At 31.0% G+C, this 19,584-nt stretch overlaps 1 protein-coding gene across 1 annotated transcript in view; it reads left to right on the plus strand.

The window, feature by feature from the left end:
- Positions 1-984: 984 nt before the first annotated feature.
- Positions 985-19,584, plus strand: part of LOC115876538 (protein Wnt-2-like) — a 278,810-nt gene continuing 260,210 nt past the window's right edge. Inside the window, exon 1 of the mRNA XM_030892351.1 lies at positions 985-1,381. Within this exon, the coding sequence (XP_030748211.1) occupies positions 1,326-1,381 (56 nt within the window). The 5' untranslated portion in view covers positions 985-1,325. The remainder of the gene's footprint in view (positions 1,382-19,584) is intronic.

Here is a 19,584-nt window from a genome sequence, read left to right on the forward strand (position 1 = left end):
TTCCTATCCTTCTTATTTTTTCCAAAACGCCTCGTATGTATGGAATTATAAGTTGTATATATTGTGTATTGTTATTGTTGTAAAATTTAAAAATAATCATACAGAAAGTTTGGGGCTTTTTGGTTTTACCTTATTAAGTAATTGTTATCAGGTAGTAATTGTTAATTTTGAAGTTTAAAAGTTTGAAGTTAGGCTAATTTGTATTACTGTAAACATAACTTCTGACAAGCAGCGTCCGTTTAGGTTTAACGCAGAAGTGTTTACAAAAAATAACTGTTTTATTTTGTAGATTTTCTTGCAGTGCAGTGGCGAAATACCCATAAAGGATTTTTTTTGGAGTAATGAAGCCGCCACATAGGTATAGACATTTTTTATTAAAAATGTGCTATATTTTAGCATGAAATAATACTATAATATATAATAAGAGCGCATGAAAAAACGACAATAAAGTCGTGAAACGTCGCATAAAACATATTGTTTCCTTCCAGCCTTCCCATGATATTTTTCTATATAATAATGATTATTTTTTATCTCAATCAAGCATGCAAATAATAGTTTGGGACACTTTTATAAAGATTTACTCTTGAATAATAAATAATTCTTTAACCTGGAATGTTTAGTTTTAGCTTGATAATATATAGATATTACTATACGAAATGTCATAATTGGGTAATCAGAAAAAATAGAAAATGAAACTTCGACATAAGAATTTTATTTCAAATGGAAGATTATCTAGTACACCACTTTGAAACAACAGGGGTAGATTATTGCAATCAAATCATATACTTGCAAATATATCTTAATAAATTAATTAACCTAGCCTTCCTTCTACCCTGCCTCAATAGCCACCAACAAATAAATATCCGTAGAGAGAAGGGTACTCTTCCACCCGATTGGTTCCACACACACGCACACAGGTAGTACCACGGTGAAAAGAGATACTGAAAACAGAACAAACACGTCAGGCTCACACACTACCTGATCTTCAATCTCGCAGCATCAATCGTGTGGACCGAAAATTATCTCGACTACTTCGCTGTGCGGCGTTCACCTGTCCGGTACTACCTATTATTTTTGCAAAACATTTAAAAAAGGCAATACCCGAACTTTTTTTCCAAAACAAATAGCATTTGTAAATGTTATGACGATTTTTTCCAATATAGACAATAATTTTTGATGACTCTTATCTAATTTTAATGTTAAAGTGGGTGATTGTGATTCAGTTTAGGTACGTTTTGTACAAATTTGATCGACTTTCTAGTGATAGTTAGTGATGTTTTGTGATTCGGCTGGTCCGATGAGGTCTACACCTTGGCTTTTTCAGTATGCGATTTAGGGTTTTGGCACTGATAGTGCTGATTACGTGGACGATCAATGCTAGGTAAATTTTCTTGATTTTTTAATAAACCATTTTAATTTATTATTATTTAAACACTGTTTTGAAATTGAGGTTTTAGAGAAGATATTTTCTGTGGTATGATGTGTTAGAAAAGTGCGAAAATAATGGATAGTTCTTGGGAAATTTTAAAATTTAACTTGAAGGAGTGAATATCTGTCCAAAATTATAATAAGTAATAGCTGTGTCAACAGTTATTATTTTATATCACTTTCTGGAAGCAACATGATTACTTTTCGTAGAGGACAAAATTTATGTCATTTTAGAGAAGGGTTTTCAATAAATAAATGCGAATTATTCAGACGTCAACTTCCATCTGAACAATACATTTTTCCCGTATAAGAATTAATAAAAATATTAACGAACCGATATTAAAAAAAACAGTTTATTTAAATTCTTGTAAAATGAATTACCGTTTAAAAATTTACAAATACTATATGTTGACTATAGTTTTAATATTGAAATGGTTGATAGATGCCCGAAAAACGGGCACCTTAAAATTTTGATATATTTTAAAGTTTAATATACTTATTTTGTTCGAGTGGGCCAATTTTGATGATTTTTTAAGCAAGCTAAGTAGCTGAATTATTTGATTTTTTGGTATCTCATTCTAAATTAAAAATGAAAATTTCCATCTATCAATTATACGAAGGAAAACAAAATGTTCATATTTTTGTGAAAGTTTGAAACACTCTGTGGAATGTGTTAACAAAGTAAGGAATTTAAAAATAATTTTATCATATAGGTATATTGTATCATATAGTTTTTTCTTTACAGTTTGTTTTTTGATTCATCTGAATAGCTTTATTTTTATTGGAAATATTCGCTTTTGAATTTTGGGTCCTCACTACTATATTGGGTCCTCACACTATAAATGAAATAGAGTTTATTGTTTTTGTAATGTCACTGTCATTGAAAAGTCATGTTATTATTGTTTTTTGACGTTTACTCTAGTAAAGATGGTTTTAAGTTTTGAAGTATCGGCTATTGCGGCTTTCATTGATCATGGTAGAGATCAACTTTTGGACTTAAAACCATCTCTGCTAGAGTAACTGCCCAACAGACAATAACATATGATTTTTCAAAGACAGACCAAGAGAAATCACTGGAAATTATTTTCAACTTCGAAAAATGTCTGCTAGAGGGCGTTTCTCTGATGAGCCAATCAGAAAACAGGGGTTTTCTAAAAAATATGCAGTTGAACAGGTATTTTAAATATTACTATTGTAATCATCGAGAAATTTGTAATTTTTTTGATATAGAGTATTTTGCTCATCTCATCAAATAAAGTGGTGGGGGAACGTTAAATTTGCTTTTATTAAAATAAAGATAACTCTGGTTTGGGTTACCCGATTTAAACAAACTAGAGCGCGTTTAAAAGAGCTTTTCTTCCTTAATGATCTGCAGTATAAATTTTGTTTCCATATTTTTTTTCGTGATAGCTAGAGGGCGCTGTTTGACATCATAACAGATATTGCGCTTTTGCATAAAAAATTAAATAGGAGGCTATATTTCTCTTTGCACAGTTAAATAGAGCACAAAATTCCCAAAATATCAGCGCAAACAGCAACTCTCTATCTTCTCTCTAACCGGAGATTAAGAGAACAAATCGTGTTAGGTTCCTGCTTAGGATTATATAGTCTAAAAATTATAGTAGTAGGCTAGGAAACAAAAAGAGGTAACTTGGTGCAAAGAGAAATATAGCCTTCTATTTAATTTTTTTTATGCAAAAGCGCAATATCTGTTATGATGTCAAACAGCGCCCTCTAGCTACCATGAAAAAAATTATGGAAACAAAATTTATACTGGAGATCATTAAGGAAGAAAAGCTCTTTTAAACGAGCCCTAGTTTGTTTAAATCGGGTAACCTAAACCAGAGTTATTCTTATTTTAATAAAAGCAAATTTAACCTTCCCACACCACTTTATTTTATGAGATAGAGCAAAGTGCTATATATAAAAAAAATTACAAATTTCTCGATGATTATAATAGTAATATTTAAAATACCTGTTCACCAGCATATTTTTTAGAAAACCCCTGTTTTCTGATTGGCTATCAGAGAAACGCCCTCTAGCGGACATTTTTCGAACTTGAAAATAATTTCCAGTGATTTCTCTTGGTCGATTTACTTATTAGAATTTTTTACCCAAAGTTGTACGATAAGTAGTTTCTGAGATACAGCCGGTGTCCATTCTTAGTTGGCCACCCGGTACAATGATTTTTAAATTCCTTGCTTTGTTAACGTACTCTACAGGTTTGAGTAACTCCACAGGGTTGGTTTCAAACTTTTACCAAATTATCAACATTTTGTTTTTCCTCTTATAATTGACAGATGGCAATTTTTATTTTCAATTTAGAAGGAGAATTTCGCTACGAATTATAAAACTTTAAAATATATGAAAATTTTAAGGTGCCCGTTTTTCGCGCCGGTGAGTGTATAAGTGCCGTGATCTCCATTGCAGCATCCATATCATTGTGTGCAATATATTTTTTCAAGATGTATAGTCTCTTGCAGACTTCTGGTCCATGTCGGCATATAATGCGTTCTATTTTATCCACAGCTTTTTATAATAGTTGATTCCATTTCCGCCCATTCTTTTCATATGTTATCTAAGTGGATAGTGTATGTATGTGAGAAAGCTTGCCTTTAAGTCAAACTTATTTAGAGTTCAAAACCTTTTGTATTAAAAGTTTTATTATAATTTTTCTGTCAATTCTAGTTTTCTTTTGGGTTGTTTTCATTAACACATGTTATCATCTAACACAAATTACCAGATGTAAACAGAAAATGCTAGGTTGATATTTATTTCTTAAACGCTATATTATTTGATAAATTACATTTTTAAATTTCATTATATGTGTTTTTGTGAAAATTCTGTGCTTAAACATTGTAATATTTTTTTATCAGGATGACATAACAATTATGTCTGATGGATTATATAAAGTGCATGATTTGAGAAATTTACAACAAAAGTATAAACATAATATCCTTCCACAATTTGGTATTTTCGACAGTAGCGCCGCGCCCCCGCGCCGCCGCCCGTCCGTCGGTACTTATATTGTGTGGATAAGATATATATAAAATATGTAGATATGATATATACAGAGCAAGTCTTAAATATGTGCAAATATTTTTAGGGCAGGTAGATCAGGATAAAAAAAACAACATATTTTATCTTAATCATTTTTCAAATAAGTCCAAAATAATCGAGATATTTTACTTTGAAAATTAAAAAAATATATTTTTCGCTGACATTTTGAGAACCGCTGGCTCTTCTCTCCGTCTTCTTTCTTGAAAATTTATTCTATACTTTTTTTATAGTCAATAGTTTATACATATCTATGGAGAAATAATTTAAACTACATGAACATAAAATACTGTTTATGTGGTCTTAAAAGTTCCAAAAAAAATTATCGGGACATAAATGCTTAACAATACATATAGTTAAAGGATTTATATTTAGATATTAATTAATTCTTATTAATGTATGAATCAATCGAAGATTAAATATATATAATCAATAGCAAGCTCGTCGAGATAATACGAAATTACGTTGTAAACATATAATTGGCCTTTTTGTGAAATTAAATGAAACATTATTGGTAATCCTGAAGATTTTGTATAACTATTAATTTGTAATTTGGAAATCCCTATCGGATTATATGTAGATGTAAGGGTGATTAAGAAAAATCTTGCAAACAAAAGAAATTTATCAAAATAAAAATAAGGTACTTGAAAATAAAAAAAGTTTATTATTATTTTATTATCTCACTAATAATAATCAACCAGTAAAAATAATGCCATGATAGGCGTACAAATTATATATTTGTTCCATATGACCTATATTCTTGTCCATTATTCATTATTAAATTAAATTCCTATTTACGCCGTTTAGTTTTTCTCTATATCAATTTTCTTTTATTTGTATTTCCTTACGTGGATTGTTCGTGGAATTTACAACTAAAAATGAAAACATAACTTTTCACAAGTTAGTATTTTGGACAGAAGCAATATAGACAATACATTTATCCAAGATACTATAAGATCATAGATATATTTATTTAACACCCTTTTTTTGTTTATACAAAAGTCCCGAAACTACATTAAACATAAATAATACATTAAATAAAAATGGCGTTGTCTAATCTTACAAAAATGATCATTAAGTCAGCAGTAAAGAAAGTTAAAACACTAATTCACCACAATACATCAAACACTTTACTTTTGCACTGGACGAGCATTTTGCTAACTATATTGGCGTCATCAGCAGATGACTAAAACTAACCTAATATCTACAAATTATAGATATTATAATCTAAGAAAAAATATATAAAATAAATAAATAATAATATATATATATTATAATCTAATATATATTATATTATATTATAATATATATATTATAATAATATATATATTATAATCTACATAAAAAAACCTTATTATTGTTACATGGCTAATTTTTTGTGTGAAGTATCCTTTTGTGTATCTATTATGAAATAGTCATGTCTGCCAGCGCGATCCCGGGACTTAAAGCGGGGGCGGCCAATCGAAAGGGTGAAATTTTGACACTAAAAATATTATAAGATACATGACTTATAATTGCGAATATAGCTTTTATTTATTATTAAGAAACGTGGAAAATTGTTGGCAGACATTTTTTAGTCGCTAAAATGCCGACAGAGAACGCGAAAGAGGCATGAAATTTTAAAAATTATTAAAAACCGAAATTTGAAGAATGAAAAAAATTATGGCATATTTGCATGCCGATTGGTGAAATGTCATATTTATTTATTTTAAAAGCCGTATGCAAAAGGGCAGACAAAAAGATCGTGGCTCAATCAGCTGCAGACAGTTATTAAAAGCGCGATATTACTCTAGCGCTTTATTCAGGGAACGCTGGCCGCCTCATCCATTTAAGTATAGATAAATCATATAATATACGATTATATTATAAATATATTTTTTATTATTTCAATAACGATTTTTTTGTCTGCCCTTTTGCATACGGCTTTTTAAATTAATTAACAATAAATACGACATTCCACCAACCGACATGCATGTATGCGATGATTTTCTTTTGTCAAAATTCTATGCCTCTTTCGCGTTGTGCCATTACAGCCACGAGAAAAATGTCTGTCAACAATTTTACACGTTTCCTAGTAATAAATAAAAGCTATTTGGCAATTTTAACTCGTGTGCCTTATAATATTTTTAGTGTTAAAATTTCACCCTTTCGATTGGCCGCCCCCGCTTTAAGCCCCGGGATCGCGCTGGCAGACATGACTATTTCACAATGGCTACACAAAAGGATACTTCACACAAAAAATTAGCCATGTAACGATGATAAGGTTTTTTATGTAGCCAGCTCTCGGTCTATTAGTAATCATCAGCTGTAATTTGTAGCAAAATCAAACTGTAAATTGATAAACCAAACTGACGTTTGTTAACATTTTACTTGTATATTATGTTGGGCCACAGTTAATTAATGTACTTATATTGGTTAGTCCTATTATACATGTCGATTGTCTGTAACAATGTAATAAACACTTTTTTATGATACTTACAAATTATCGATAAACAGTCTATCCATCTTGATTATTTTTTTGGGGAAACGTTTCTGTAGTACGTTAAATCTTCATTATAATACTATAGTACTTATATCATACTACATCGTTTTTTTATAGATAATAAAATTCATTCTATGACAACTTTAATCCAATTATTTTATCAATGCTATCGTCACTTAACGTGATGTACTTCGATCTTAATCACCATTCATGTGCACCAAATTATCAGTTTGTATTTCATACAATGAAAAACGGATTGTTTGAAAAATTTTACTACTTTTTCTTTAATTGTTATGCAGTAAATGCATAGGATGTAGAGTATTTTTCCGATAGTTGCTGTTGTGTGCTAAGTGATGTTTATTAATAATATGGAGCCAACACTTACTTATATTTCTTTACTTTTCTCTTACGCTAAATGTATTAGAGTTTTTAACGATTATTTGTCATCCTAGTTGTAAATTTTTGCGTTCTCTCGCCATTAGTTTCAGTGATGTGTGTTCCAGTGAATGGATACTATCATGCATGTGGAAGTGAAGCAGACTATTAAGATTCTTGTAGTTTTTTTATGGATACAGCAAAACCAGTAAGTTGTCTTTAAAAAATATCATTAAATTAAGAAAATTATAGATTATATTTTGATAATGAAAAACGTTCAATCAAGTCGGTGTATATAAAGATATACCAAAATATTTTGAAGATTTTTGTATCTCTAGGTAAATTTCAATTTGTAATTAATTAATTATAATATATAATAATTGTAAAATTATATTAAATGTCTTTGTTATTTTAGAAGAATGGTCTGTTTATCATTACAGTTGGAAATTTTGTTGAAAAATGCTTAACATATAGGGCGGTTCTCTTATGCGAAAAAACATGCTTTGACTACATTTTACTTAAATTTGACAAAATCAAAGATATTTGTTATTTCGGAAATATACTCAGACATGTAGATTATGTTATTTGAGGTTGTGGACATTTTGATGCTGCAAAATTTAATACAACATGCCAAACCAAATTTGAGATATGACATCATCTACAATATTTCTTAAATTCGAATATTGATGTTTATTGTGACTATTCCTCTGTCACACTACCGACTGTACCTACTATATAGTACCTATATCATGTGCCAAATTTCGAACTTTTATTCCTTGTCATTTAAAAGATATTGAGCCATATATTATGATTATCTAATACGAAAAAATACGCATCACCTCTTGAGGAATAAATTACTTACTTACTCGCTGACGAGTATTTGACACGCATTAGAAGATGGTTACGCAAGCCGTTTCCTGTCATGAGCTTTTCTGTTACTGAAAAGCCCGATACGTGATGTTATCTCTCTACGCAGTCCGGACATTCAAAAATCTCATTACTTTTCTGCCTCTTTACTTTTTGGTTGTCGTTATTAACTAAATTTACAAATTTCCGCCATTTCGCGCTGCTTCCTCCCACTTATGCTGCATACTTATCCCCTTTAAGTTTTCATGAAAAACATCCTTGCATCTATCGTCCACCCGGTTTCCTCTTATCCTCTACAAGTTCACCGTAAAGAAGAGATTTCGGTAGGCGGTTTTCTTGCATCCTGCATACTTGGCCAGCCCATCTTAAGCGAGATTTAGTAATCATGACTTCAGCGCGAATAAATTAATAAACTAGACTAAATTCAACTCTAGAGTCTTTCTTCAATAAATGGTTAGAATTTTGTCCTCTAGTAAGTGACAATATCCTAAACGGAACTGCAACTCGTTTTAAATATTTCGTAGTAAAACTTCATGTAGGTACGAATAAACCAGGTTAGTATAGTTAAATAGAAATTAGGATTGTCCTTTTTGTTGTCCCATTTATTAAATCACGAATAATGCATCAATTTAAATTACTAATAGACGTGTTGGATCATCATCATTATAATATTCTCAGGTTATTTAACCATTTCTAATTAGGGTGTAGCCTCCCTTACATATTTAGATACTCTCTTTGTAGTTGGGCCCGTCGTTGTCTATTGTTGGTTATGCGGGCCCAAGTTATCCCTGCTAATTTCCTAATATCATGGGCCCATTTCAGATTTGGTCTTCTTCTAGGTCTCTTGATTCCCCATGGGTACGAGCTGTAATTTTTGTGGTCCATCTGTTGTCGATCCTTATTGCCATGTGTCCTGCCCATTGCTACTTGAGAGATTTGATTCTGTGGATGACATCTATTACCTGGATCCGTTTGAAATGTCCAGATTGCCCATACATAGGTCATGACTGGTAGTACACATTTGTCGAATGCTTTCTTCTTTAGGTAAAGTGGCATTCTAGGTTTGAATATGATTGAGTTTCTTCCATAAGTACTCCATGCTAACTTAACTCTTCTCTTGATTTCTGGTAGTAGAGATCCCGAGTTGTGTATTAGTTGTCCCAAATATACAGGGTGGTCCGAACTGTATTCCGGAAACTTCGGCAGCATATTCTGCAGATAAAAATAAGCAAAAAAGTTCGTATAAATGTATGTCCTAAAATGCTTCGTTTTAGAGATACAGGATGTAGAAGTTCCATTTTTATTTCGATTTTTTCCAAATAATTTATGAAGTAACGTCAATACTTGGATCAAAATTGGTATCTGGAAGTTTTTTGACATGAAAAATTTATTTTTGATGTCAATATGACTCCTACGTGTAGAGGACGCCACCTACACAATTTTAACTGGTGCCGAATCAGTTCGTACCACCCTGTATAGATTCTTCTACTATTTCCAGTGTTGTGTTATTTATTAGAATACCTTTTCTGTCTATTAGTTCGTTGTACAGGGTGGCTCGAATTCGACGCTCCTCATTGGGATTTCGGAAACCGTAAGAGATACAGGATCGGTTAAATGGAGGCAAAGTTGCTCAATTTGATGCTCAATAAAATGCCGTATTTTTTGCATAAAATATTCTGGTGATGGAATTTTCTGTACTAAACGTCGGCAAATATCAAAGTGACTATATATAGTGTTTTCAGAGTGATGAAAGGATTTAATTAAATTGAAAAAAAATCAGGTCCGTATTTAAAAAAATTAAGTTGATGATGACCGCCAGAAGCCGAAACGTCATAGTCAATATTTAATCATACAGAGTTATAGAGCAGAAAAAGTGGCCAGGAAAGTGTGTTTTTCATTTTAAGTTATCTTAACAAATAAAGCCAGGAAACAATAGAAAACAAAATTGAAAATTCCGTTTCTTTTCGAATATAGTCGGGAGTATTCGGTATTTTTCAAAATGCAATACGGCATTTTATTGAGCATCAAATTGCGCAACTTTGCCTCCATTTAACCGATCCTGTATCTCTTACGGTTTCCGAAATCCCAATGATGAGCGTCGAATTCGAGCCATCCTGTACATTACTTTAGGTTTGCTGTAGTTTGTCGGAGCATATAGAAAAATATAAATAACTTTGACTTGCTGAATATAATCCATGTACCCTCTGTATAATGTTATATACTAACTTTTTAAACTTCTTAAATATAGAAGATACCTACCATAACGAATTTCTTCGTATGGACAAAAACATTTTTTTAATAAATTAAAATTAACACCGATACAAAATATACCCAGTTGATCACTTGTTGGGATGTATTTATAACATTTATAATTTTTAAAATAGTTTTTTTATTATTTAGTCTGCTTTAAATCATAATCAAGTTTTCCGATCTAGCATTATTTTTAGCAAGTACTTATATGATATAAGTAAAAGAATAATTTAAATATAAATTGACTCTGTATTTTTCTAATATTTAATAGAATAAAAGATAATGATAATACAGTACCTACTTATTTTTAATATGTCAATGACATTCATAAAAATTCAGTAAACAAACTGAGTAATTAAAACAGATGCAAAACTTTTGATTCTACGTCAAAATGGTAATAAAATTCGTAGGTACGTGTAGATAGATTTGTAGTTCGAAAATTGTGTAATATCGTATAGTTGATTAGATAAAGCGATACGTGAGAATGATATATTCTATTTAAATTGGATGAAAATAAGATGAAATCGCGATAGTTTACACATTTAATTATGAATGAGAAAAGAGTAAACACATTTCTAGACTTGCAAAATAGTTAGTCAGTGAGACTTTTTTATTAGTACCTCAAATATTAATTTGTGATAAAATATTCATAATATTATTTCGGAATATATAATAAGAAGTTTAAAATATGATGCTAAATTTAATGTCTATTAATACTGTAGATCTAATAAATATATAAATAAACAATTAAATAAACATTTTTACCTTGATAACGATCAGATTTTTCATCAGTTTGAAACGTCGGTTTGCAACAAGTTTTAATAGAATTTTTTGATTCCATTTATTTTATATGATTAAAATCAATTAAAATTACAGTTTGTAATATATACAGGGTCCGGCAAGAGAGAATTTTGTTTAAGTGTAAACTTAAAGTATGTACTATAGGATCAGGGGCGGATACAGAAATTTATTTTAGGGGGGCCCAAATAAAAATTAATGTAGAAAATGCTTTTTAGGTAGCCATTTTCACCCAAATGCCATATGAAATATAAAACCGCGAATATCTGCGAAACCGTTAAAGATTTTGAAATATTTTAAATATAAAAAATGTTCATTTTTTAATTATCCATTTATTGAAAAAAATAATATACAGGGTTTTCGATTAAAAAAAAGAAGAAAAATTATTTTTAATTTGAGAAAGTTTGGCGTAGAATTTTGAACATCCTGTATGATTTACGATTACCTACCATATTTGTACCAAAATAAGTACAGACTATCTAAAGTAAATACCTAATATAGTTTTGATTTCAGGACAACTCTTGTATTTAAAAAAAATTAAGAAAGGCTGAAAAATATACATTTTTATTTATTTATTAATTTCTTAAACTATGGAAATATATTTACTTATTACTCTGGATTACATATTATAAAGTGATCAGAAAGGATGATCAGAAAAAAAATCCTATTTCTTTTCAGAACTTTGTGTCTATCACGTTCCTGGTTCTTATGACTCAGTTTAACTTCTGAATTTTCTTATCGCTATCAGAAGATAATAATACTTTTATTATTAACGTAAATGAATACAATAAAATTTTTATTAACGTATCCATAGTAGTAGCACGTCGTTCTTTCCTTTACATCATATTTATATTGCATTAATTTATAATTTATAAAATTATTTACATGTAAACACGTATTGTACTAGTATAACTCGCACACTTTGTTGACAAAGATAGGGTATCTAATATATATTTTCTAAAGATTATATTGTTTGCCATGTATCTTAACCCAATTATCTAGACAAACTTAATAGCCATTATTAATAACATACTAAATTTTTTTTATTAGTATATAATTAGAATTTGTTTAAACGTCTTATTTGAACTTCCTGTCATGCCAGTTTTTGGCGCAAGAGTCTTGCTGCAAAACTAATATTTCCGAGAGCTGTCATTTTCGAAATATGAGTCAAACTTATGCTTTTTTCGACGGTATATTTAAATGGGCCACCCTGTGTATTATTTCTTTATTTTATTTGCCTTGTTATGAGCTGTCTAAAAATATAATATACTCTATGCTTATTCTCATTAATAAAGTAAAAAATTGGCGCCGGGAGGCACGTATAGCCTCCCATACTAAAATATGTTAATAAAAAGTTGGTAGGCAGTTCTTTTAGTTTCAAAGTAAAGGAATTTTTCCAATTTTGGTCCGCGGTTATTTCGCCTACCCGCCACCTGGGGTCGCGTCCGATGGGAGTTTGGAGTTCTTCACACGGATTTTCTCAAAAACGGACTACGGATGTTATTACAAATTTTGTTGCAAATATTATTCCTAATCTTAAATTGAAAACCGCGTTTCGCTAGCTACTGTAATTTTGGAGTTACGATTTTTTTTAATTTTTAACCCCCTCCCATACCCCCTTACCAACCCCCCGCCCCCACCAAAAACTAATGGCTAGATTCTCGGGTGCCGCGGTTTTTGAGTTATCGTGTTACAGACAGACGGACAGACGGGCAGACAGACACCATGAAAATATTTTGTGTTTAGGTCATTTATAATCCAAATAACTCATTTTGAGCGAAATTAAATTTTTTTTTGCTGATCTTAATAGCCTACCATAATACCTGTTGGCATGATCGCCTAAAAATGCATTATTTACCTTTTTAGCATACCATCGACCGAATTTAAAAAAGTATTATTATTTTATTTTATTTAATTTAATCGATAATTTAGTTTTTCATCGTGTTATCTTAATAAACTGGATAGACGAAAGAATAAAGTTTTTTTTTCAAATTACAAACCTTAGCAGTCTTTGCCTTGCATTGTTTTCAGACTAATATAAAAAGGATTAAGCAAAGCAACAAATTATGCAACACACTTAATCTCATTTCTAGGAGATAACACTTTATAACAACAAATGAAAATGCCTATTGCTAATTTGGTACACTTAAAAAAACACTTATCGTTCTAATATCTTAAATTTTTAATGCAAATATTATCGGTATGACGCTAAAAGCCACAATAATCCTTTTAATTTCTGATCATATAGATTTAATACATTTTCTTTTGTTTGTTAAGGTGGCATACTTCTGATTTCGTCATGATGTTTGTGTACAATTTTGTGGACGTAATTTTTCTTTAATTGATGAGGATTCGTATGAATATAATACTTTTTTAAATATACAGGGTGTAAACGGACAAACACGTTAAAATGCGAGAGGTGAATGCTTATTTGAAAATAAAGGAAGTTGTAAAAAATGTTTCGTTTTAGCGTTTTTTGGAGTTATTTGGTTTACGGGATATACAAAAATGATAATACTTCCCACTTTATTAAAACCTGTTTATGCTCTAAAAATTGAATTTTGAAATTTAATACATGCGAGTATCATTAGTTAAATAACTTTTAATAGGAATTAGGAAGAATGATTATTTAACTATGTCATATACAGGATATTCAAACAATTATTAATGTAGTGGCCAACTCATTTTGAAATAAAAAAACAGTCCATTTAGAAACATTATTGTTCTAAATTCGTAAAAAAAATTGTTAGGTGCGTGGGATTATTTTTTCATCTATGAAATTACTTAATGACATATAGTATTACATTTTTTGTCTGCTGAAGGTGTTTGTGCAAATTGTGATTGAGATGTATATGTGATGTTAGTTCACTTTGTGATTAAAAACTATTTCGTATAGAAAAGCCAAATCTATAAATTTAATACAGGGTGTCTCAAAAACATGTGCCATCTCTCGTGGAGAGATTCTTTACGTAAAAATAAGATTTATTTTTCATATCAACGTAAGTCCGATTTTGCTTTGTTTCGCAGCTACAGGGTGTAAAGTCTTAATATTTTTTCTATTTATTATAATTTTTGTCCAAGTACTTTTAGCGTTTCCAGTGAAATTTTAAGGGTAAAAGTTATTATAAATGGCCATATAATAAAGCTAAAAAAGTGTCGACATATTCACCAGGGACGTGCATATGGGTTATCGCTGGAATATTTTTCTAAAAAAAGCATGTAGGCCACTAACTTTTTTTATCATGTTAGCGAAATAGTGTAAGCAATTTGATGTCGATTAAAAGTTCGGCCTCCTTGATGAGATAAACGCAATTTCATTAATTTGCCTTGAGCCATGTCTAATCCAAACCAAATATTTGGGAAAGTACCACCAAGAGCCTTTTTGATCATTGCAAAATAATATGCTAAGAAAACAGTTTATGCTTATTGGTGATATGTCTAATAACATTATAAACAAGATATTTCACGCGAATTTTGAGATCCAACTAGTTTCAAGGAAAATTCAGGAATTTGTTATTAACCATTAACAAACATTTGAACGCTGAGACAATTTTACTTCTCGACAACAGTCCTATCAAGAAAGTTCTGACAGACTAGCACCTATAGAAAAAAGCTAGTATTCTAGAGTTGTGTACAATGAATATGAACAAAATGGTTAACCAGAGCTGATGTTAACTAAGGATGTGCATAGTTTATAGTCCAAGATTATAGTTTTAATTTTTTATTGATTCGATTAAAGTTATTTTGAAAGATCAAAAAACGAATTGTGAAAGATCTTTTTTTAAAAATTAACTTCCGAGAAGGGGTGAAATAAATAAATAAAATTATTTTTTCGAAATTTCGGAGAAACGGTAAGTACTAGAAAAAAAGTTCAAATTAAAGTTCAAAGTGGAGCGTCAAAATTTTACATAGAAATGATACTTTTTTTGCTCAGATTCTATGTAGCCCAGAGTCTATACAGGCGGAGGTTCAACAAATTAGAGACAAGCTGTAATTTTGCATGGGGCTTCATTTTGTAGATCTTTAAACATCCTAAAACCCCAGCGATGCACCGTTGAGCCCGTCACCCTAAAACCACCCCTACAAGGGGTAAAAATGACCCGCTTTTACTTTTTCTTCAATAACTCTAAAACTACGAATTTTAGGAAAAAAAGTCACGAGTATAAAATTGAAGAGAAGAGAATTTCCTACCACATAGGTAAAGAACCAAAATTTTTACAATTTCAGTGGCTCAGGTGCGAATTTTTTAATTTGGAGGATTGTTTTAATAAAAAGGAGGATTGTTTTAATAACCCAACATTCTGTGTTTAACTTCAAACGAAAGCATTTTTGAGAGAAATCTCGAGACCAAAAAATGTATTAGGATACAAGTTCCTATAGTATAAACGATTAATAAAGGTAAGTTACCAGTGGCGGGGATAATTTTTTAAATGTGCGTTTTTTACATTTTAAAAACATTGAATAAGAAAAATTGCAGTTTTACCAATAATTTCCCATGAAATAGGTATATTGAAAAATTTACACGTTTAATAACAAAATAAGAAAAACCTTAGCTCAAAAATAGGATAACTTATCCTAAGGATAGTCCTCATTCACTTCCACATTTGTTGGGTTCATACTTCCATGCCATTGCATTGACCCCAATCCATAGTGCATGTGAATCCCATTCGCTTGCATGTACATGCTTTTTTACAGCCTCCCGAAGAGCAATTGCAAAAAATTTTCTCTATAACCCATGTAGGAGCAATGGGCTGGTCTGAATGTATTGGATTCATCTCTCGATTTTTCAGATTCCAACCCCAATCTTGCGGTGGTAAATTGTTATTTAACCAAGCCTGTACCTGTAAGTTAAAAATGTGAATTTAGTTTAACATTTGAATGCCACATAAATTTAACTTACCTGATGAAAAACTCTAAGTCCGTGATATTTCGCACTATTGGAGGTAGGTGGTAATGATGCCAAGTTGAAGTTGATATTAAGACTTCGTTTAGCTACGTACTGTTGATAAGGCATGTATCCAAATCTACTTTTTTTGTCTAGTTTTTAACATATGCTGCTATAAAAAACTGAGATGTAACTTCTTCTAACTTCTCCTTTGTAGCCTTGAGATTATAAAATTCTTTTAATAGCTCACATAACTTTTTCTTCTGGATAGTGTTCACTAAATTAATCTTCCCTTTATTGAACACAGCAGACGTTGTGTCACAACCAGATATAGCGTGGGCACTAAGAATCACATTCTTCAGATCCCCCAATTTTTGTTGTAAGGCCGATATGTCGATTATTTTATTTGATTTTGACACCTTTCTCGGACGAATCATAAATAATCTCTTGTAGCATTAATGAATCAGTAACACTATAATGTCCGTATCTTCGCTAACTACTGCTACGGTCCCTTCTGGTAAATTGTCACTTATTGCGACCGCTGTAGTTACATAAGAGTATCGTCATCACCATCAGCGAATTTAACATTGATTCCATTTTCCAACAATACTTTTCTGAGCGCACGCATGAAGTTGCTTGTGTTGGTGCTGTTTGATAAAAAATCTGCCTTTGGTAACTTCACTGCAGATAAATTCGAGAAAGATACAATAATTGGTACCATTTTTTTACTTGCAGATCTGCGATTCTGCTCCACAATTTTGGTCTCTATCTCTTCATAGCCATCAAAAACAACAGTGACGTTTTTACCATAGTGATACGTTATATAATTATCGTATTGAGAAAACAGATCTGAAAATATCGCAGGGTACAGGCTTGGTTAAATAACAATTTACCACCTCAAGATTGGGGTTGGAATGTGAAAAATCGAGCGATGAATCTAATACATTCAGACCAGCCCATTGTTCCTACATGGGTTTTAGAGAAAATTTTTTGCAATTGCTCTTCGGAAGGCTGTAAAAAAGCATGTACATGCAAGCGAATGGGACTCACCTGCACTATGGCATGTGGTCAATGCAATAGCATTACAATTATGGACCCAACAAATGTGAAAGTGAATTAGGACTATCTTTAAGATAAGTTATCCTATTTTTGAGCTAAGGTTTTTCTTATTTTGTTATTAAACGTGTAAATTTTTCAATATACGTATTTCATGGGAAATTATTGGTAAAACTGCAATTTTTCTTATTCAATGTTTTTAAAATGTAAAAAACGCACATTTAAAAAAATTATCTCCGCCACTGGTAACTTATCTTTATTAAAAAGATCGTTTTTATAGGAACTTGTATCCTAATAAATTTTTTGGTCTCGAGAGAGATTTATCTCAAAAATGCTTTCATTTGAAGTTAAACACAGAATCGTGGGTTATTAAAACAATCCTCCTAAATTAAAAAATTCGCACCTGCACCACAGAAATTCTAAAAATTTTGGTTCTTTACCTATGTGGTAGGAAATTTTCTTCTCTTCAATTTTTGCTCATCACCTTTTTTCCTAAAATTCGTCGTTTTAGAGTTATTGAAGAAAAAGTAAAAAAAGGGCCATTTTTACCCCTTGTAGGGGTGGTTTTGGGGTGACGGGCTCAACGGTTCATCGCTACAAAATGAAGCTCCATGCAAAATTGCAGCTTGTCTCTAATTTGTTGAAGGTCACCCATGTAAAACGATGTATCCTGAGCTAATGCTCAGACTATGCTTGGATGATAGTAGAAATTGAAAAAAATTATAAGTGGCTAAAAAACTGGCAATATTTTTATTCAATTTGTTTTTAAAAATCACAAATTTCAATTAAGATTTTTTTAAATTCATCCCGAGAAGGGGTTAAAAATGAAAAATATAAATAAATAAGAGGAATGATAAGGGCTTAAAAAATGTTTCAATAAAAGCCGCCCCCTAGCTTCTAGCCACCCTATCTCGGTTAATTTTGATTTGAACCAAAAAAGTATAAAGACTATTTTTATGTAAAATTGGATGCTCTACAACTTTTGTTTGAACTTTTTTTATAGTCCTTACCGTTTCTCCCAAATTTCGAAGAATATTTTTTTAATTTATTTCACCCCTTCTGTTTTTAGATCTTTCAAAGTAACTTATATCAAAAATTCAAGTTTTTACCAAAACTCCGTATTTAAAGGCCTATTTTTGGACTATTATTAAAACATAGCTAAAGGGGCATAAATACCTACTTTTTAAATAAATTTTAAAGAACTGTAGTAGATTAAGTTAGATAGTGATTACATATGGGTTATTTCTGAGCATATTTTAGTTTTTGCTGGTTATCATTTTAAAGGCATGTACCACCAACACAAGAAAATATTTTAGTAAAATTCCACTCAAGTATTATAAAACACCCAAACCTGTTTGATTCTGCATCAATTGCAGAGAACCAAAGAAACAAGAGTGATAATATCAAGTAAAGAGGAAAGAAGCCACGTGGTGAAACGAGTTTTTACGGTAGCTTGTAGATTATTTACCAATCTAAATGCTGCTAATTAATTTTTTTTGGAACGTGTGTCTAGCGATAATATCCACACGCGCGATAAATTCGTTTTGACAGCATATTAACCTTAATTATATTTTTTCAGATGATATTTTTGTTCTGTCTTGATTTAAAACCAGTCAGTTAAAGAATTACAATAAACTTTTAGCAGACTTTTTTTGTATTTCTTTCGTTTGTTTGAAGGTGGTAGAAATTGTTTTATTTGAGAAGAAACTGTTATATCGAATGTTATTTGCAAATCTTTTTTGAATATTCTGTTGCACATAAATGATGCACATGAACATTTCATAGATGTAATATACACAACCAAACTTATATGGAATCACTCTTTATTTCTGACTTAAATTTCTTGCAAAGATAAAAATTGGTAATTTTAAAATAAGGCTTTTTGTTATAAATAAACATGATAATAAAGAATAAACGACTGCTGCGATTTATTTTCTTTTGAATTTTGCGTTCAGTAATAAAATCACGATTGTCCGGCAATTTTCATTTGATCCAAAAAAATTTAAAAATGCCATATTTTGGATTAACAGAGGTACTTCTTTCTCAGCCTGGTTCCATCCAGTGTTGGATATAGGCCTCTTCTAGGGTTTTCCATGCTTCGCGATCTCTAGCCAATCTTATCCATTGTCTTCCCGCCACTGCCCTGACGTCATCGACCCATCTCTTTTTTGGTCGGCCCACACTTCTTGTTGTTCCCCTAGGCCTCCATAGGATTACTTTTTGGGGTCATCGTAGTATCTCCTTGTCTCACGCCCTTGCCGAGTAGTATTTTGTCTGTTTTGAGGTCATCATCTAATTTAACTTGGGAGGTTGCGCTATCATAGATATTTTTAATAATGGAATAATATCTGGAATCAATTCTCGCGTCCTCCATTGCAGCTAGAAA

Source organism: Sitophilus oryzae, unplaced genomic scaffold (assembly GCF_002938485.1).
Source record: "Sitophilus oryzae breed Bouriz unplaced genomic scaffold, Soryzae_2.0 scaffold_1436_pilon_pilon, whole genome shotgun sequence".
NCBI classification, from domain to species: Eukaryota; Metazoa; Arthropoda; class Insecta; order Coleoptera; family Curculionidae; genus Sitophilus; species Sitophilus oryzae.